Source organism: Nycticebus coucang, chromosome 11 (genome assembly GCF_027406575.1).
Source record: "Nycticebus coucang isolate mNycCou1 chromosome 11, mNycCou1.pri, whole genome shotgun sequence".
Classification (NCBI taxonomy): domain Eukaryota; kingdom Metazoa; phylum Chordata; class Mammalia; order Primates; family Lorisidae; genus Nycticebus; species Nycticebus coucang.
This window is the reverse complement of record NC_069790.1, coordinates 23,513,605-23,535,783: the sequence shown is the minus strand read 5'-3', so window position 1 is coordinate 23,535,783 and position 22,179 is coordinate 23,513,605. Positions and strand designations below refer to the sequence as shown.

The window sequence follows — 22,179 nt, the reverse complement described above, 5'->3', positions numbered from 1 at the left end:
AGGATCTTTAAAATTTCTGTCTTTAGAGATGAAGTGTGAACTAAACGATTCTTTGTTAAGCTTCCTTAGAGCCCTGGTGAGTAGTTGCCACTGAATCCTTCATTAATAATCCCTTCCTTTTCCAGAAGGACTTGCCAACACCTATAAAGTGTTCACTGGGAGAATTAAAGTCATATAAAAATAATTGGTGTTTGCTTCCTTCAAGGCATACATTTAAATGCATTGCTCTATTCCTCTGTTCCTTGGCTGCCTCCTGTGTTTAGTAACACTAGGTCAGCAGACTTCCTCTTTTAAGGTTCAGCTGCTGGCTATTTCCATTTCCCAAGAGAAAGCAAACCTAACACTGTTTTACCCTTTTATCTTAATGTTTCATCCATTTATGTCATATTATCTTGTGGCTTTGCATTTCTCAGTAGTAATGGCACTGCTGGTAAATAGAAAACAAAGAATGTGATTATGTGTCCCTGACCGTCATTGCCATCATTTGATCCCTTTTAAAATTCCTATTGTGATCTCAGAAGACTGGTTATCTGTGGTAGGAGAATGTCAGTGTTTTCATTTTTAAAGGAATGTGTCCACTATTTTCATGTGAATTATTTCTAATGCCTTGGTGATTCAACAGTTTTGCCCTTGGCCAGAGTTAGTTCCACTATAAACTTCTTACCTACCCTGCCTATTCCATCCTCAACTTTTTTACCTGAGCAATTTTTAGAAAGTCACATATAAATTTATGCTGTCCTCATGGCTTGTGTAATTGGCTGAAACTGTAAAGGCTAACGAGTTAGCATGAAAATAATAGGTAGCATTTGTTGGAGGACTTACTTTGTGCCAGGCATTGTGATAAGTCTATTATAAGCATTAACTAATTTAATCTTAATCTCTGAGAAAGTAGATGCTGTATTTTCTACATTTTAAAGGAAAAGAAACTCCCCATGATCACATTAATGTACACAGCTATGATTTAATTTAAAAAAAAAAAAAGGAAAAGAAATTAAGGCCGGACTTACATGACTTTGCTCAAGACACAGTGATACTTACCATGCCCTACACCTTTTCAGAATTGCCACCATGTGCTTATTTCTCTTTTCTGAAAAAGATGACATTGTTTAGTGGGCTATTATACAAATATGTCGCTAGATAATAGAGTTGCCTCGGAATGAGTCCTGAGTGTTTATTCAGTCTCCTCATCACGTGTAGAAGAATGTGATCAAACAGGCACTCTCCAGAGCTGTAGTGTTCTTTTCTTTCTCCCCCCAACCTGTTTGTAAACCAGTAACCCAGCTGAACTCTCAGTTTCATGATCACCACCTAGATTCTTTCATTATTAAAAACAACACAATTTGGTCAAGATTATGGCTTTTAATTGGGTGTGGAAAGAAACCCAAGTATAAGAAATGTTACTGCATCATTGCGGAATTAATAGCCACTTGATGCAAGAGGGAAGCTGTGAAGAACACTAGCTCTCTTATTATGTGGTGTCCAGGCAAAGAAGAGTTATGCGCTCACTATTTCATTTCATTTCATTTTTTTTAGAAATTATTATTGCAGAACTATTGGCTTCCTTTCTTTCTCAACTGTAGCTACGATGTTTTATTTGTACATGTGTACTTTTGAGAGAGAGTTGGTCTCTGAAGAGGGAATTAGGAGAGGAAAGTATTTGAAATGGAAATATCTTAAAATTATGTCTCTTTCCAGTTGTACATTGCATTTCTTTAGGATTTAGAAACAAAATGGGAATTAAAACTCACAACTACTTTCTTTTCAAACTAGAAAACACTGTACTTATCCACATAGAAAAGATCTAATCGGAAGACAATAGATGTTACATTTCACGGCAGAGTGCTCCAGACATTGATCAGCTGGCAAGGAAAAGCAAACATTAACTTTCTTTTCTTCTTCCCCTTCTCACAATGGATGGGTAATACTTTTGTGTTCCTGTTTGAAGGATTTAATGACTTTGTTAACATGTGTAAAAACATTGTGATTGGAGACTTTAACAAAGTAGTGAGCAGTTGGGGGGGGGTTTCTTTAGGTTTCATGTTTATGTTCTTACTTGGGTATGTGTCTTTCCAAGTGCTCCAGGTTAAGAACTAAATGTGTTAGAAAAACAGATGTAAGGCAAATAAATAGGAGAGTTCTCATTTCCTTCAGTGAACAGAGCTCTGAGTTCCTGAGCAGTAATTTTACAGTACCTTCTCACCATATCAGAAGGATTTGTGCTGATCCAAGCTTCTTGTCTCTGAGTTTTGTTGTATCATAACTGATTCACAATCCATAGGGCCAGACAGAAATCCTCCTACATATGGTAGAGGGTCAGAATACACCAACCTAGTGTAGAGATTGCGCTTGCCAACAATTAATTGGGGAATTCACTTTACAAAGCCCTGTTTACACACTGACATCTGGAGAAATTCTTAACCTGGATCCATGCCAATCTGCAGGATTTATGGACTGTGCTTGCTTTTTGGTAAATAAGACTTTTTCTGCTTGGTACATTCTGTTTACATAATTATCAATGGATGAAAATGGCTATGTTCCTGTAATTTCTTAATCCTCCCTACTGAGTGGACCTAAATTCTAACGAGCTATCCAGCTAAAAGAACACTTGGACACCTATCATTATTCAAGTTGTGGAAACAGAAGTACCCTGCTCTCTTAAATCCAGACTTTCTGACTGGAGCCCTTACACCCTGAGGGACTTAGTGTTCAGCCTTTATGGGGGTTTTAAAACCTGTTGAGACACAATGCTAGACCTCTTAAAATGTATTTGATTCCCCTTTCTTCACACACTTAATCTCTGCTGTGAGGTGTGAAATAGAAATATTTTCAAACATGGGTACATGCATAGTCTTGAACACACTATAAGTTCTCCCTGTGTGTGGGGGGATCAAAGGTGGTTATTAAGCAGTTGAATTGAGCTCCAAACATTCCACAGGGCATCATATTATACACCTACTGCTGTGACCTTCACCCACCTCTCTGGAGCTCACCATTATTATCTCAGTTGCTGGTGTCTGTAAAAGCCAGGAGAAAGGAAAGTTGTAGGATGGATTTAAAAGGAATGTAGAAAATCAAATATTGTATGTTGGGACTGGAGACCTAAGGCTATATAGATAGGCATTTTCTTCTGCTTTGCTGAGTTTTGAAAGTAAAATTATGCCAGATAAGAGCATTGTGCCTCTGCATGACAATACCGCAAAGGGTTGAATGGGAAGGGAGGTGCAAGAGAGATGAGCATGAGTGCTCCAGCTCCACCCGGAGAGCAGCCATCATCGAATGGTATCAACCTGATTCAACGTGCTGTGCGAAGAGCTCAATGAGCAAAATATTGTGTTCCCGGGGGTTTTATTTTCAAGATGTATTTTGACAAGGTCTGTGCCTACTCAAAATTGTGCCTATTGTATTTATTAGCAACTTCTTATATGTGTATTTTTTTTAGAAAGCATCTAATGAGTGCCTTTGAAAACCCAATTTCATATTTGGGAGTTTATCTAACAAAGGATGTGAAAGATCTCTATAAAGAGAACTATGAAACTCTAAGAAAAGAAATAGCTGAAAATGTTAACAAATGGAAAAACATACCAAGGTCATGTCTGGGAAGAATCAACATTGTTAAAATGTCCATACTACCCAAAGCAATATACAATTTTAATGAAATCCCTATTAAAACTCCACCATCATACTTTAAAGATCTTGAAAAAATAATACTTCATTTTATATGGAATCAGAAAAAAACTCAAATAGCCAAGACATTACTCAGAAATAAAAACAAAGCAGGAGGAATCATGCTACCAGACCTCAGACTATAGTATAAATCGATAGTGATCAAAACAGCATGGTACTGGCACAAAAACAGAGAAGTGGATGTCTGGAACAGAAAAGAGAACCAAGAGATGAATCCAGCTACTTACCGTTATTTGATCTTTGACAAGCCAATTAAAAACATTCAGTGGGGAAAAGATTCCCTATTTAACAAATGGTGCTGGGTGAACTGGCTTGCAACCTGTAGAAGACTGAAACTGGACCCACACTTTTCACCATTAACTAAGATAGACTCTCACTAAATTAAAGATTTAAACTTAAGACATGAAACTATAAAAATACTAGAAGAGAGTGCAGGGAAAACCCTTGAAGAAATCGGTCTGGGCGAGTATTTTATGAGGAGGACCCCCCCAGGCAATTGAAGCAGTTTCAAAAATACACTACTGGGACCTGATCAAACTTCTGCACAGCCAAGAACACAGTAAGTAAAGCAAGCAAACAGCCATCAGAATGGGAGAAGATATTTTCAGGTTATGTCTCTGACAAAGGTTTAATAACCAGAATTCACAGAGAACTCAAACGTATAAGCAAGAAAAGAACAAGTGATCCCATCTCAGGCTGGGCAAGGGACTTGACGAGAAACTTCTCTGAAGAAGACAGGTGCACAGCCTACAGACATATGAAAAACTGCTCATCATCTTTAATCATCAGAGAAATGCAAATCAAAACTACTTTGAGATATATCTAACTCCAGTAAGATTAACCCATATCACAAAATCCCAAGACCAAAGATGTTGGCATGGATGTGGAGAAAAAGGAACATTTCTACACTGCTGGTGGGAATGCAAATTAATACATTCCTTTTGGAAAGATGTTTGGAGAGCACTTAGAGATCTAAAAATAGATCCGCCATTCAATCCTAGAATTCCTCTATTAGACATATACTCAGAAAACCAAAAATCACATCATAACAAAGATATTTGTACCAGAATGTTTATTGCAGCCCAATTCATAATTGCTAAGTCATGGAAAAAGCCCAAGTGCTTATCGATCCACGAATGGATTAATAAACGGCAGTATATGTACACCATGGAATACTATGCAGCCTTAAAAAAGATGGAGACTTTGCCTCTTTCATGTTTACATGGATGGAGCTGGAACATATTCTTCTTAGTAAAGTATCTCTAGAATGGAAGAAAAGTATCCAATGTACTCAGCCCTACTATGAAACTAATTTATTGCTTTCATATGAATGGTATAACCCAGTTTATAACCTAAGAATATGGGGAAGGGGGAGAGGGAGAGGTAGAAGAGGGGAGGATGGTGGAGGGAGGGTGGTTGTTGGGATTACACCTGCAGTGCATCTTACAAGGGTACATGTGAAACTTGGTAAATGTAGAATGTAAATGTCTTAACACAATAACTAAGAAAGTGCCAGGAAGGCTATGTTAACCAGTGTGATGAAAATATGTCAAACGGTCTATAAAACCAGTGTATGGTACTCCATGATTGCATTAATGTACACAGCTATGGTTTAATAAAAAAAAAAAAAAAAGGAAAACCCAATTTCACAGAAATGTTTGCTCTCCAAAATGGCCCATAAGCACAGAATGAAATCATAAACACATTCATTCTCTCTCTCTCTCCCACACACCATATATATCATTAGTCAAAAAAATTCCAACAGGCATAGCAATTATTGTATGCTTTTAAGGAAAAGTTAAGTCTAAGTAAAGCTTTGATCTGAAGTCCAGTTTGGAAGAAGGGAGGTTATGAAGGAGTGATCATAGGAAACACCATCCCACTTTTTTCTACAGAACGCTTTGCATTTTGTCTCCACTGTAGCCCTTGTATGCTAAAAAGTCCTTATCGGTGTTTATCCACAGTTCTTTCTAGCTATGCCTCCTACTCTGGTTTACATTCTTCTAACTGCCAATTTACTTTTTGTGATTTAGTGTTTTGTCATCCACATCTTCACTAAGTCACCCCAAGTGTCTTACATAGAAGTTTATACACAGAAACATAAAATATGTTGATAATTCATCCTTTCCTGCCCCCTTTCCTTTTCTGCCTGTGTTCTCTCTCCTACCTAATTCCCTTTCCTTCCATTCTTCCACATTGCCCCCCAGATTTCTAAATAATCGGCCAAAATTGCTGTATAACCATACAGTTGGATGCTTGGCTTTTTATAGCTTATATTCTCCTTGGACTCGGAAAAAATGTATTTGAAACAATTAGGAAAAATGAACAAAGTAGAGGAAAATCATCACAAAAACTCATGTACTTATCTGCGTACCTGTACACAGACGTGTACATATACCTGTGTGAATATATATGAATGCCTTCACTCAGCCCAGAGAGAAAGAAAGAGAAATAAAACTTTTCAAAATGAATACATTTACAGAGTCTCAGGGAAGCTCTGCATACTTAAGATAGTGCGATATTCTTTTCCTAGTACCTATTCCCCATATTTCACATGAATTACAAACTTTTGAAATGAAATCTGAATGTTAACCTCAAAAAACACTTTTATCCATCAAGTAAATCTTGATTAAAAGAATAATGTTACAGTAGTGTATACTTTTAAAGTTTCTGCTGTTTTTCATTCTTAGTGGCAACTCAGGCCATGCACACAGAAGATTCTTTGGCAACTGAGAGCAGGGTCTGCAGTCATTTGTGATTCCCTAAATGGGTCCTTGTCTGATTCCTCTTAAATATAATGAAGAAGAAAAAGAAAAAGAAAAGATTTTCTCTTCCTGAAGGAGTTTAACACTTACGCATACACTCATTGATTGTACACTCATTAATTGCAAAAGTCATTGTTGCAAAAAAATAAACCAGCAAAGTCTTCAAACGTACCCAAAGATCAGCTTGCCAACCCTCTGGATTTTCTATATCTTGAAAGGAAGTAGTAGTTAGGACAGCCACCTCGCAAGCAAATCTGGTAAGATCTTCCTGGATAAATAGTTGTTCTTCAGAAAGAAAGCTCTAGTCTAGTGCTATAGGAAGGAGGAGAACCAAAGCTAGCGGGTAGGATGTCAGGAGCATCAGTCACCCTCTCTTAGCTTCTGTCTTGATAACTACTAAATGAAAGTGATTGAACAAAAAAGCAAAAGTTCTTTGATTCCACAAAAAAATGGCACATAAAGTACACCTATGCCAAGAAGATTAATACAAGGCAGAGGGTGACAAAATGTACTGTGTGCTAAGTGCAATGCTAGGTATACTTGATCTCATGGAATGCTCACAATTGGATTCATCACCTCCTTTTTCACAGCTAAAGCAATTCATTACCTACCCAGGGTCCTTCAGCTAGTTCCAACTTGAACTTCACAGTCTAGCCTAGAGCCTTGCACTTTGCCTCTCCCCCTTCAGTGACCTTTCCAATTATGGCCCACTTGGTTTCACTTTTGATCAAGGAAAAGAGAAACACCTGGACACAATCCTAAATTTTAGAAACCCTAAGAATTTTTGAAAAGAAACCTCCAGTCTAATTTCCCCAGTCTAGTCATAAGAAAAACATCAGATAAATTCTAACAGAAGGACATTCTGCAATATACCTAAACAAAACTCCTCAAAACTGTCAAGGCTACCAAAAACTAAGGAAGTCTGAGAAACTGGCATGACCAAGAGGAGAAAAGGAGACATGACCACTAAAGCCATGTGATATTCCCGATGACATCCTGAAACAGAAAAAAGACATAAGGTGAAAAATGAAAGAAACGTGAATAAATTGTGGATCCACTAAAGGTAGTAATATTATATCAGTACTGGTTCATTAGTTGTAACAAACATACCACTCTAATGTTTAGTAATAGGGGAAACTGTGCAGCAGATATATAAGTGTTCTCTATGTTATCTGCTAAATTGTTTTATGTCTAAAACTGTTTAAAAAATAAAATTTATTATAAAAGATAGTTAATCACTGGCCAAACAAAAAAGAATGTTTGTCGTACCAGATCCAATAATATGCTTTTAAACTTATGATAGTAACATTACCAGACATTGTAGTAGTGATACTATAAGAGACCTGGCAGTGCTAAATGCCTCTACAACTTTCAGATTGAGGATACTGTATGCACAGTAGCTTTCCAGAGCCTTGTATTAGGCCATGGAAACTACTTATGACCCAGATTTGGCCCACTGCCTGTTTAGGTAAATAAAGTTTTATTGGCACATAGACAACATTTATCATCACATTTATGTATTGACAATAGCTGCTTTTGCACTGTGATGGCAAAATTAAATGGTTATACCAGAGACCAGATGGACTGCAGAGGATAAAACATATTTACACTTTGGCCAACCCCTGATTTAGGCTATTTAAATTACAAAGTATGTAGTGAGGCAGGTTAGCTGGGCCACCAGGATTCATTTGGGATAAAATCAAATATTAAAACTCAGCAGGTCAAGTAGCAAGAGAGATACTACACATCAGCTCAGGCTTGAGTAAAATAGAGTAACCAACACCTGAAGTGGCCATGTGACAAGTTTCTAGGCACTCTTCTCTTTGCTTCAAAGCTGTGTCTTTGGCACCACAATGGGTCAGTTTATGTGACCCATTATGTGACCCTTACCCTTCCAGGCCCCCACCTTAGGGACTTTATCCTAGCCTATTTACCCTATTCTTCTTTTGGTGTTCCTTACTTTGGCTTGAAAATAATTAGAACTTTGTATGTGTTTCGGTGTGCCAGGCACAATACGCATTCTTCTGTTTCCTTCTTATCAAATAGGGCTGCCATAGTCTCCATTTTGTAGGAGAGGAAACTGAGACTGATTTCAGTGAAATCACTTGTTTAAGAGGGTCACTTACCTAGTAAATGCTAAACCATGATTTGAATAGAGACTTCAAAGGATGACCTTAAACCCCCTACCTCCAGCATCCCCACTTTCAGTGTTAGAGCTGGTTTGCACTAGCTAGTGAGAACCAGTCATTGAATTTGTAGAAATGTGGTGAGTCAGTTGTTATTAAAATAAATATAATCATTATTTAAAATTAGGTTATGTAAACTTACAACCAAATAAATTAAAAACAAAGACAATACATACTCAGAACTCTTACTTCCTAATTATTTTACTATGTTTTACCATTGTCTATTGTCTTAAAGTAATTTGTGTTTATGGAATTTGTCCGGTAAAAATACTATATAACACTCTTCCAAGCTCCAAATTTGGTGATGTCACTTTCTTTGATTGTTGGAAATTGGCAATTGTGGGAGTATTTGTACTAAGAAAATTGGCAAACACTGTAGATGAGGGCTTTATTTTTCTTTCCCCCAGCCTCCTCCTAAAAGGTAGCGTTACACATTTACTAGCACACCATTGCTTGCCTTGCATTCTGATTAGATCTCCAGTATTCTCGATGACAGGCCACCTTTGTTTCTGCCTCACCTCCTATCTTTTTTTTTTTTTTTTGAGACAGAGTCTCCAGCGGTAGCCCTGGGTAGAGTGCTGTGGCATCACAGCTCACAGCAACCTCCAACTCTTGGTCTTAAGCGATTCTTTTGCCTCAGCCTCCCAAGTAGCTGGGACTACAGGTGCCTGCCACAATGCCCAGCTATTTTTTTGTTGCAGTCGTCATTGTTGTTTTAGCCTGCCTGGGCTGGGTTCAAACCCGCCAGCCTTGGTGTATGTGGCCTACCAACCGAGGTACGGGCACTGCCCCTCACCTCCTATCTTAACCTCTTAAGAGTTAACCTGTAGAATGGGGATAAACTCATTTTGTTGTTGTTTTTTGTTTGTTTTTCTAGCAATGGATAGAAATTCCTTAGTGTAGTTCCCTCATTGATAAAATATGTTCCACTTGGTGAGGAAGAAGTTCAACCATTTTATAACAACCTTTTGAATGTAGAAACATGTTTGAGATAGCATGGCATCCCTTAAAAATTCTAGAGTTGTGTTATCTTTATAAATAATATGGGTGGGGGGAATCCTCTATTTGTTCAGAATTTTAGGTTCTACTTAAGTAATTTTCTGGCTAGGTGAGGATTGCTATTTGTATTAATATGTTGCCAATTTGCAAAACACAAATTTTTCCAACAAGATTTATTTAGCACAAATAGTCATGTACACAATTTGATTGTTAACAATTCAAAAGTAACATGCCTCAGAGACAGGCTTTTTAATATCATTGGTGTGGTCCCCAATTTCTAAACAGCTTTGTTCTTAATGCTCTATGATGATTGTTCACAAGTCGTTATACGTGCTTCATGTTTCAAAATTTCACATACAGAGGTTAGGTTTCCAGATTAGTCCAGAAAAGTTTTTTAAGCAATAATGCAATTGTAATAGTTTATTATAAATAAAACTACCACTTATAACATTTTTCCTTTGTGAAGTGTACCTAGAGTTGTAACGTGGGATATCAGATTCCCTTAACGAGACTTCACTTTATCAAAGAGCATGGAGGTAGAAGTGGGTCTCCTATATGAGCATCAACAGTGAAGGGGAACCTGGATGTGCTGTGTTGGTGGGGAGAAGGGAGGTTGTTCTGAACACCACCTCAACCAGACAGGGAGCTGCCAGCTAGATACTTGACCGGAGATGTACGTACATTGTGAGAAACCCATGTTGTTGCCAACAGGAGTTTACTGGCTGATTGAACCACAGATAATTAGGAGTTTGTTGTATTACTATTTTTAACCCTTATTCTACATAGCTTATTAATTTAGGCAGACTATGTCTTCTAGTTAATGCTACTCATAGCATGTATGTATGGCCAAAAGATTGGCATCTGTATGCATACTTTTTGTTACCTAAACTTGACAGTAAATTGTTGAAAAACTTCTGTAGCAACTGATGGAGTACTTTTACAACTATTGAATCTAACACTGAAACGTGAGAGCTGATACCTTATTTTTTTTTTACTTTTCTAGTAATTCCTTTTATTCAGATCTATTATTGATTCAGATTAGATTGGAAATTTGAAAAGCAAATGTTTTTGAAAAGTATTGCTGCAGGATAGAGAGCCAGGCTGCAAGAGTATATAGACCTGCTTTGTGATCTTTAGCAAATGACATAATCTCTTGATTTCATATAATAATGAGATTTTCTAGCCTGACATTTAGTCTGCAGGGTCAGAGATGCAAGAAATGTCAATGATTTCTATTTCTTTAATAGTAAGAAGATGAATTCAGTCTCAATTATTACTGCCTACCCTATCCTCGGAGGCTTATTTATCTGTAGGGCTTATAACCTAAAGACAGAGTAACTGCCCGTAGCCTCATTGCCTGAGCCCTCTGCCCAGTCTTTGCCTCCAGGGCTCCCTGTTGGTAAAGAGGGAGGGGATGCCCGCCCTCCTAACGTCCCATGCCTGTGTCCCTCCATGATGCCTTGTTGCCTCAGGCTATGGGCTGCTACTTCTGAACCAGCTTCAGCCTCAGCCATCTCTGGCCCTCTTGAGTTTTCCTCTCTGAGCTAGGACACTCATCTCTTCCATGAGCCCAGGCTATGGAAAACCAGGGCTAGAAAGCAAAGTTTTCAGACTACTTTTTATTCAGGGGGAGCCCCATTGCTTACTTCCCTGAGGCAAGGAAGCACAAACCAGCCTGGGAAAACACTGGTGGTTAAGAAGAAAGGGGAGAGACAGCAGAAGAAGCCACAGATTACTCTCAGTGCATTCACCATTGTAAAATTAGGGCAGTGCGCCTTCCTGACAGGGATGCTCGAGAATTAAGTGAGTTAATGTGTGGAAAATGCACCCAGGGTGCTCAGCACACAAATAGGTCCGTGGAATTGCTAGTCCCCTGTGCTGCTAGAAGACCTTACCTGATGAAGCCCCCAGTCCAGCTCGTGCTTGTCTGTGGGCTCTTTGTGTCACAAACACCATTTGTGTCTGGATGATTTCATCCAGCTGCAGTTTTCCTTCCTCTTCTCCTTTTATGGGATGGGCTCTGAGCCAAGGGTACTTCATTTGGCACCCATGGAATCTGGGCTCCACTTCCATGGATGGGCTTCAGAGGGTAAAATGAAGTTTTACATTTTATTTTTATTCTTTACTTTCTCTAGAAATTTTAACAAGTATATATTTTTTTCCTAACAAAAATCTCAGAAGATAAACTCATCTGTCCTTCTTAGCAGATGCTAATGTAGTAGGTGTGGGTGGGGCCAGAGATTCTACATTTCTAACAAGCTCCCAAGTGATTCCAGTGCTGTTGCTGCTGGATGAGCTCATTTGCACTAGTAAGGCCAAAGAGGCCTTCTCACTTTCTGAATTTGCCTTCCATTGCCCATTAGCCACACTGAGCCTGCCATTTTCTTTTTGCAAGGTCTTAGTCATCTGAAGCAACTTTCCATACAATTATAAACATCTCCACAAATAGCCACAGTTTTGATCACCCAATATCTTAACCTCTGCATGCACATAATCCCAGTTAGCCCTGGGTGAAAGCTTAAGTAATGACATACCAGGTATTATTTACTCCTGTTCACCTCCAGCCATGGAGCCCCTTGTCCTTACAGATGGGGAGCCAGTCTAACTTCAATTTTCTATATTGAAGACCTGCTTTTTAGAACTATTTCCTATAGCAAAGATTTTTGCAAGAGGACAGAACCTGAGGCAACGATTAAGGTTTTGTTTACTTTTTTGAGAGCACAAACCCAAGGAAGGAGAGTGAGAACAAAGAGAAGCTAGAGAGGGAATGTGTGAGGTAGTGCACAGAGATTTGTGGTGCAGCCTGCACAATTGAGCACGGTTTCCAAGAGCCATGAAGCAACTCAGCAGGTGTGGCTGTTCAGCACTTGACATTTTTCTAGAGGTCTGCAAAAGAGAAATAATGATTCAGCGAGGTCCCAAGGTGAGAGGCAGGAGAGGGATTCCATGCTCAGCCCTTTTTGTCTTCCATGTCCCACTGGTCAGGTGGCTAGAGTCCCATTGTTCCTTCCAAGCGAGAAGTGGCCAAGACTCTGGGCTGATGGTTGGGTAGTCTGGCTGCATAGGGGCATCCAAAGAAAGGAAAATGGTATTCCCAAGGCACGTGACTGGTCATCCCCTACCGTGAGTGTGGCCTGGAAGTGGGAAGTGCTGAAGGAGTCTGAAGATGTGTGTACAGTCTGTGCCCAATACAGCACCTGAGGGACAGAGCACCAGGTAGGGCAGCTTGTCATGTCTTTGTACACAGGACAAGGCCAAGAGAAGAGAGAAGAGAGAAACTTACAGTAGTTGTTGCTAATGTATAGCAACTGAATTTACCTCTTGTGCCCACAGGGTAAAGAAGTAGGAAGTACTTTTTCAATTCTTCATACTTCTATCTTGCCCCAATATTGGGTCATCTGGAATAAAAAGTGGCCACTAATACATCAGTGGAAACCTGCCTCATTCCAAGCACTTGGCAAACCTTGCTAGCTGCTCATCACAATCTTTTCCATCTGCTGACTGAGGACGCCTCTCCCTCACTCCTGAAGTTTCCTTGTGCTTGAAGGTAGCTGCATGGATGCAGCATTCCTGCTCTCCCCTTCTCATGGAGAAGTGACTTAATCTCATTTGTGAGTCTAGAATGAGAAACAGGCCCTTCTTCTTTTATTTGAGAGTAGGGTTCTCTTCAGCAAGGAATACATTGTTCTGCTCTTCCTTGTCATTAAACTTATAGGTTCCCCCCTCCACATCCCTTTCCTTTTTTCTTAGTTGAATAAGTGTAAAGTAGGAGCAGAAAGAGACTATTTCTTAGGCTTCTTTCAAAGTCCCAGCAACACTGTGTGACCAGCACTGGCATTGTGTGACTTTGGCAAGTTATTGAATTTTATGAGACCTTCCATTTTCCTGCCTGTAAAATGAGAATGATATCTGTTTCACAGTGTGGTTTGTAGTGAACTAAATGAGATATTATGGGAAGAATTTTTAGCACTTAGGAAATGCTTGATAATGATAGTTCTTATTACTATGAGCCACAGGCTTTGGAAAAAGATTAAAAATAAGCCTGGTTCTCCTTCTGTATAGGACACTTACCATTTTCACATATAATGGGTGAGTTTCATTGCACTGATAGATAATTCTAATGTTTCCTGTTCAGGGAACCTCTGAGGCTACCTCTAATTCTTATTTTATGAGTGTGGAAATGCTTTTCTCTCCTGTTTCCCTCAGCATCAATTTCTATTTCAGACTTGATGCAGAGGGACAGAAGGTAAGGTATATTTTCCTTTAGACCTGGGACCTTGCCACTTCCCTCTCATTCATATGATGTGGTTTTCAAATCAGTGCTGCCTATACCCTCTCTTTCCTCAGAATCATGTGAGCTTCATAAACCCCCTTCATGCCTAAAACCAAACTTGAGTATTGAGGCTTTGGACTCAGTGAGTGAGAAGCCTCAGAAAAAGAACTCACACTTCATTTACAAGAAGAATGGCTTCGGAAAAAAACATGTACAGTATACAACATGTTAGTACATCTCCAGGAAATGATGGCAAATTAGTCAAATCAAATTGCAGATGTAGTCAGGAAATTTTCACATGATTTTGAGTTTCCCAGACAAGATTTTGATGGATAAAATCAAATGAGTTATAACCAGTATTTCAAAAGCACAGTGGTGCCAGCTCATCCTCAAGTCACCTTTGAATTGAAATCTTTCACAATGCAGTTCATGGCTTTGCCGTTGAATTATGAAGTGTTTGTGTCTGTGCAGTAAGGTGTTGGGATTCAGGGATAAAATTAAATTCCAGAGAAATACCGCCACCATCACTGTCTCAGAATACTGCAGTTTTTCTCTTTGCTCAAGAAAGGGTTCTTTCCCTTGTGGTCCACATGCTTTGTTTCTTTTATAGTCTCTGGTATCAAAGAGAATTATTGCTGAGGGCCCATTGTATAACAGATATCACATATACTATAGGTTTTGTCCTTTCTGATTTTAAAAAGAATAAATTTAAAGACAACACTGTTACTGCTGTTGCCAAGTCATAATCAGTATAATATGTCTTTAGGAGCAGTAACTCATTCTCAGTATTTTCACCAAAGAGAAACCTTTAACATGATTCTTTTTGGTCCACTCCTGAAGATTGTTGTCACATCATTTATTATTTTTATGATTGGTACATTCTAAACTGTGGTTGCTGTGTGGAAAGGCAGATTTTATTATACATTGCCTAAAGGATTTTTGGTATTTTTCAACTAGGTGGCTGTGCTACAATCCCAGAATCGGATCTAGAGGAACGATCAACAGAACAAGACTCCCCAGAACTGTTTACCAACCACAAGCACCTCATTGCAGAGACACCTACTCCTGGTAAGAGAATGGGTGGCCTTTACAAATGATATGTCAGAAGCAGTGACACTCTGGTCAGTTTTTTGTCATACCAGAGAGCATTTTGCATAGCTGCTTTTTTTTTCAACTGTTTTGTCTTTCCCTTTCGTATTAGTTATAGTCAAATTTGATCGTTTATGTATTCCTGCCACTATTCAGACCTCTTCTCTCTTTTTCTCTCTTACTTTTTCTTTCTTTTTTCCAGAAGTTTTACCCCTCCAAGGAGTGTTGGAATAATCCAGGTGGAGTTGTTTGGTTGAGAGGAAAATGCCCTTCCCAAGGCTACACCTGTGTGGACCTCAGGTGAAGCAGATGGAGGGCTGACCCAGGTGCTTCATAAAGCTGACCTTCCCAGAGATGGCATTACACAGAGATGGAAATCGAACTTTTATTTTGCTAGAAATACCATGAGCAAGTCAGTTGAAACTTGTCTTGCCAGGAGACAGGAGATGAGGTTGCTGGCTTTCGTCATCTGCATGCTTCTAGTCACAGGATATAGCAAGATGGTATAGTTTTGGGACAGACTTTATAATGCAGAGATCCAGAGATCCAAAATAATTTGATACCCCATTTTTTTCACAGACTTCTTATATAGTAAATGTATCAAGTTTAATAAAGCATCTCATTGTCAAAATATATCTTGAATTCGATTTGTAATCAGAGGGATAGTGATTGCTCTACTTTATTTCTTCAAAGGAAAGGAATTGGAAATGTTGCCACTCCATGGTAAGACTTGAATGTGATATTTTCGAAATAAAAGAACTGCTACAAAACTTACATATGATTTGCTCTATTAGTCTAAAAGTGGAAGAAGGTAAGTGGTTGTATGAAACTGTTAAAATAGTTTCAAGGAAGTTAGTACATTAACATCCTCTTTTCAATGAGTAACACCTTTTTTAAAAATCCAGGTTGAAAAGGATTCATATTTTATTACAATTAAAACTTAAGGTTTTTATATTTAAGAAATAAAAGAGGTTTTTCCAATTTCAAGTTAGAATTACAGTTATAAGGCTGATTTAACAAAAATATGTCTATGCCGATTTTGGAATGCCTCTTAGTACAGAGGGGCTTGGTTTTTCTATATGTGAAGTGTTAAGATACTGCAGATGCGTTATTCGTTATGTCTAGTATCCTTTTTAAAGAGATATGCCAAAGATACAGCATTTTTAATTGTCTAGCATGGGAGTGGGAAACATCTAGCCATTGAGCCAGAGTCAACCATTAGGTGAATTTCACCTAGCCCATGGGGACTACTGCCAAGATGTCATGGCTCTGTGTATTTTTAATGGTTACAAAAAGCACACACTTCTGATTGTTTTTAACAGCTTTCTTCAAGAAAGGTGTATTACTTCTTTAGAATGTGTTTCTATGTTATTCCTTCTTTGTGTATTTGTTTACCATGGACCTTTTTGTATTGTGCACGTGCTCATATCTGTTCTTTCTTTTCTTCTGTCATGTTCAATTTGTGTCCTTCTAACTATCTTTTTTGGACTTAGTTTCTCTCCCTTGTCTTTTTTTTTTTTTTTTTGTAGAGACAGAGTTTCACTTTATTGCCCTCAGTAGAGTGCTGTGGCGTCACACAGCTCACAGCAACCCCCAACTCCTGGGCTTAGGCGATTCTCCTGCCTCAGCCTCCCAGGTAGCTGGGACTACAGGCGCCCGCCACAACGCCCGGCTATTTTTTTTTGTTGTTGCAATTTTGGCCGGGGCCAGGTTTGAACCTGCCACCCTCAGTATATGGGGCCGGCGCCCTGCTCACTGAGCCACAGGCGCGGCCCTCTCCCTTGTCTTTTTATCGTCATCTATGATCAATCTTGCTCCCTCTTCATCTGTTTTCCCAATTCTTCCCTTCACCTTTTGATTCTTTCTTTTCATTTCTCATGATGTAAAACTGAAGCATGTTGTTTGGTGCTTAATGGTTATGTTGTGCATGAGTACAGTGAGTTTCTTGTCTTTCATATGCTTCCTCCATTGTTTCTCTTTTATTTATATAGTCTATGATTGCTTTGTTCTATAAGAGAGTAACTACCAGCATAAATCCAAAAGGCTTCCTCTCTCTGGCTTTGGAGTTTAAGGTGACTTTTGTTGCTACCATTAATTACATGTTATTTTGGGAATTTTTACATGGAGAAGTATATTTATAAAATGTTTGCCTGGAAAACATTATCATTATCTTACACCTATTAGCATAATTATTTGACCAAATAATTTAATTTTTTACATGAATAACATTAACACAAAACACTATACATATATCATATACATAAATATTTTTAAATGTATATAATTTATTATCTTTTGCATTTTACTGGCTGCCAAAAAGAAAATTACTAATCACCTTTTTAACTTTATTAAATTTAAAAATTCTTAAAAGTATAAAATAATTCAGTTCATAACTTAAAAGGACCTGTTGATAAAGAATTTCCTGGATTTAAGTTGTATATCTGTCCTTTACCGTGGTTTTAGCTTCATGATATAAAAATACACATAAAATCTTGCTACTAACCAAAAAAATAATGGAGCCAAGAATCATGATATATTTTGGGGTAGCAGTTTAAAGATCAAGACCCAAATAATTGTTAAAACTATTCTCATTATTTTGGCCTGAGTATTCCAGTCTTTATTAATAATTGTCTGTTACCTCTTTTGTGTGGATATGTGTGTGTTTGTGTGTGTAGATGTGATCTTGGAGTAGCTAACAAAACTGGAAAAAGGGCTCAGCGCCCTATAGCTCAAGCGGCTAAGGTGCCAGCCACATATACCAGAGCTGGCAGGTTCGAATCCAGCCTGGGCCTGCCAAACAACAACGACATGGCCGGGTGTTGTGGTGGGCGCCTGTGGTCCCAGCTACTTGGGAGGCTGAGGCAAGAGAATCACTTAAGCCCAGGAGTTGGAGGTTGCTGTGAGCTGTGATGCCACAGCACTCTACCCAGGGCAACAGCTTGAGGCTCTGTCTCAAAAAAATAAAAAATAATAATCTTCAAAGAGTCGATGACCCATAGGTACACAAAAGAGAGAACTGTTGGAGGATAGCAACATATAGCAAAGGCCTTTAAAGTGAGTCTCAAAAAAAAAACTGGAAAAAGTAAGATGATCCAGATGTTATAATTAACTTAATATATTAGTATAGCTATTAATAAAATAGCAAGCATTTATTAAATTCTTTTTTTTTTTTGTAGAGACAGAGTCTCACTTTATGGCCCTCGGTAGAGTGCCGTGGCCTCATACAGCTCACAGCAACCTCCAACTCCTGGGCTTAAGCGATTCTCTTGCCTCAGCCTCCCGAGTAGCTGGGACTACAGGCGCCCGCCACAACGCCCGGCTATTTTTTGGTTGCAGTTTGGCCGGGGCCGGGTTTGAACCCACCACCCTCGGTATATGGGACCGGCGCCTTACCGACTGAGCCACAGGTGCCGCCCCATTTATTAAATTCTTAATACAAGCACAATGTTTAGCACTTTATATGTGTATGCTGATTTCATTTATTACTAATAGTACTGGGATGTAGGTACTATTATCTCTGTTTTACAAATGAGAACTCTGAGGCTTATAAAGACTAAATAATCTCTCCAATATTTTGCAGTTAGTAAATGAGAGAACTGGGATTTTAATCCAGCTGGATTCCGAAAGCCCAAATATACACCTGTAGATACAGATTATTGGTAAAACTACAATAAAATATAGTTTGAAATTGAAGCTTTTTTGTCCAAGATAGTTGCATTTCTTGGATTTCTAGAATGGTTGCCCATTAATACATACTTTCAGGCCATTTTATAATTCTTTAGTGAATTCCTTGCTTGTATTCCTTTCCTTTTGGAGGTGATAATCATCATCTCCTTATTGATTTATAACTTTTTTATGTAAAAATGATATTAATTTTTGGTTGATCATGTATGATATAGACACTAGCCTCAGTTTTTCACTTATATTTTAATTTTATTTCTAGGTTTTTTAAATAGAAGTTTTTGAAATTTTAAGTAACCAAATCTATTGATTCCTTTCCTTGTGGCCTCTATTTAACACTTTTGGTGACAAGCCTTGTACATACTGATTTAAGTTGGAGCAGTGCACCCAACTGGAGCCTCACCTATCTTCACATGGGATGGGGACATGTTTGGCTATGAGACTAAGGGCCTCTCTTGTTTCTTCTCTGTGCTGGTCCAAGGTTTTGCCCAAACTTCATTTGTATCCTGCCCAGTGATGCACTGGGTTATATAAGCCACAAAACTATGGTGTTTTCTGCTTCACCCTAAGAGAGAATGACCCAAGAAAAAAACACTGCACTGTATTTAGAATCTCTGCTTCCAGCTAATGCTTGGGCCACTCTTGTGGTCTCTCTATTCAAATGATCAGCTTTCCTAGAATATTTCTTCACCTTTTGTAAATAGCCTTGCCCACTCCCTCACCAGACATTGCCAAACATCTCCCCATTTCATGTGAATACAGGTGAGACTCTGGTTGGGTACAATGCTCCAACTTAAATCAGCATGTACAGAAGCAATTCAGCATAGAGGTCTATATCCTAATTCCACAATTCCCTAATTCCCTGAGTGTTTTGGTTTCCCAACCTCTCAAGGATCTGGCTTGAGAGGAGATCCACAGGTCAAATACATTTGGAGCCTCAGGGTTCACTCAGGTTTTATCAACAGAAGCTGTGAAGAACTTTAGGTTATGAAGGAATAGCTTTTCTGTAATTTCATTATATTTATTTATTTATTTTGCAGTTTTTGGCTGGGGCTGGGCTTGAACCCACCACCTTCTGCATATGGGGCCAGCACCCTACTCATTTGAGCCACAGGTGCCGCCCAATTTTATTAATTTTTAAAAATTATTCTATGGTTTAAAACTGGCTAATCCAACCTGTTTTGGGGGTTATTTTATTTTATTTTTTTTATCTGTCTCTAACTAGTTGGTAATCTGTTTTGTAATAATCTGCATGATTCTCTGTTACTTAAAAATATGGCCAATGATAAGCAAGGGAATCAAAATGAAATACATATGAGGAGTGCATAAATCCCTTAAAAAGCATTATAAAATACAGATTGGCAGCAGTGCTACACTACCAGTGTCCTTTTTGTGCGTCAGCAGGTGTCCTTCATGGTACCCTATTCAGAGATGGAGGGTGTGTCCACAGGAGTCAGGGAAGGGGCTGATAGGGGCAGGCTGAGGGGAGAGGAACTCTGATTGCACTTTAGGATCTTTTGTTTTCTTTCTTCTGCTTATTTGTATTTTCAGAATTTTCTTTAATGAATATGTATGTTTGCTCCTGCATTAAGAGGATGGATCACATCTCTGCATATATCGGTCAGATATGAGTGTTGATGATATAAATAATAATTAGCACTCTTATTGTTTACCATCTGTTAGATTAACAGCATGAGTTTTACAGCATCAGGTATTTGGACATTGTGCTCTAGAAATTCTAAAAAGTTCAGAATGTAATGTATTATCACCAAAATGACATGATTATGATAATTTATAGCAATAATATGAGCATAAAATTTTATCAAAATGTTATGTCCTTAACATCTTCTAATTCAAAAAGCAAATGTATCTAGTTAAATATGAAAATGATCTTAGAGAAGGTTCTGACAGAGCAGTAGAAGGCGGTATAGATTGTACTCGATAGCCTTTTGATTTATGCAGTGTTGAATTAGCTGGTGTTTTCTGTTTTAGCAACTAAACTGTAGAAGCTATGTGGACATCATCTAGAATTTATTGATTGGAACTTTGAAAGATATAACTTATGGTACAGCATGACTTCCAAGGCCTAATTAGAATATGAAGCCAAATAGAATAACCGCATCCCCTAGTGCTTAATGTTTGGGCCAGAAAGAAGGTACTAGCTGATGTGAGGGAAACACTGCAAACCCCCTGATTCTCAGGTTTACCATCATCTCATTTTAGTTTTATTCAATCCTAACCCTAACCCTTTACTTCAAGGCTAGTTTTGAACAAAATACCTTCTCATCTGGATGCTGAAAGCAACATTTGAGGTCCTCTTGGGACAAGTGGAGAAGGCACTATGGACTCTACTTTTAGCCCCATTTTCTGGCTCCTTGTTACACTCTCTTCTTTTTTATCTTTTTATTTTGCTCTAACTTTCAATTATTCTCTCATGTTGTATTGACAGGTCCTTGTAAACCCTTTAAATTATTTTGGTGATGGGATGGGGGAAGGATAAATCGATACTGTCACCTCTGGAGATTTTCATATTCCCCTTTGTTGGCCGTCATCACTACCACTTTAGAATTCCTGGAGAGTTTTCTATGCCTCTCTGAATGTACCAACCTCTAATTTATTATGTTTCAGATGTCATATTTTTCTTTTCTGGTAGGATAGATTTGCAAGATCATTGGACACAATTGTTCTTGGATTCTTTTCACTGCTTAGTCAATGTTCATTCTATCAACAGATTAACTTCTTAAAAAGAAGTCACCAAGTCATAGGGAAATAGAGAAACCTGTGATGTAGAATATTGGCCATAGTTTAAATTTCTTAATTTAGTTTTGCATATTGTACTGAGAAGAGGAAGATGTAATTATCCTACTATATTTACTTAAATTAAGAGATCTGATTCTTAAAAATTCAATACTTCAGACATTTTTTCATGTATACATTGACTTAAACACAGGATTCAGGTTTTAAAGAAAAATAAATAAAAATTTTAATACATTAGGTATAAAAAGGAATACTTATTTAGAATAAAAAATAAATAACAAATTACAGATTTGTAAAATTCTAACAATTGCCATGGGAATCACCAAATTTATAAAAATAATATACTTACATTAACTACTTAATAAACCTTTTTAATACTTGTGCACATTCCTTATTCACCTCTTTAATTACAATAGTTTGGTAATTTCAGTTTGTATAGAGTGAATTATAAGATTTTTTTCTCCAGCAAAAATATTAATAATTTGCAGAAGTTTTTTTTGCTTTGCACTCATTATTAGTAATGTCATGTAGGTTCTACGGATTGTTGCCATGTTTACGAAAACCTCTATTAAGCTTCTTTCATTCCTGCAGTATAAGATTTCAGGGCATTTCAACTTCTCTTGTGCAGTGAAATTTTATAAAATTTAAATAGCCATGGAATTGACCACTCTTATTAGCCAGTTTGTCATCCAAGTCCTCATTGAAATTATTTTCATTACTACTAGTATTTTATGTCAAATCAGCA

The 22,179-nt window shown here is 38.0% G+C and overlaps 1 protein-coding gene across 3 annotated transcripts in view; it reads left to right on the top strand.

Moving 5' to 3' along the window:
- The window catches only part of BBS9 (Bardet-Biedl syndrome 9), a 610,039-nt gene extending 594,003 nt beyond the window's left edge, over positions 1–16,036 (top strand). For 2 of the 3 annotated variants that reach the window (XM_053609065.1, XM_053609064.1), the window contains 2 exons: positions 14,865–14,975; positions 15,199–16,036. In XM_053609065.1, coding sequence (XP_053465040.1) covers positions 14,865–14,975; positions 15,199–15,230 — 143 coding nt within the window. In that variant the 3' untranslated portion in view covers positions 15,231–16,036. The remainder of the gene's footprint in view (positions 1–14,864; positions 14,976–15,198) is intronic. The other variant, XM_053609066.1, reaches the window with a different exon arrangement.
- The last annotated feature ends 6,143 nt before the right edge of the window (positions 16,037–22,179 follow it).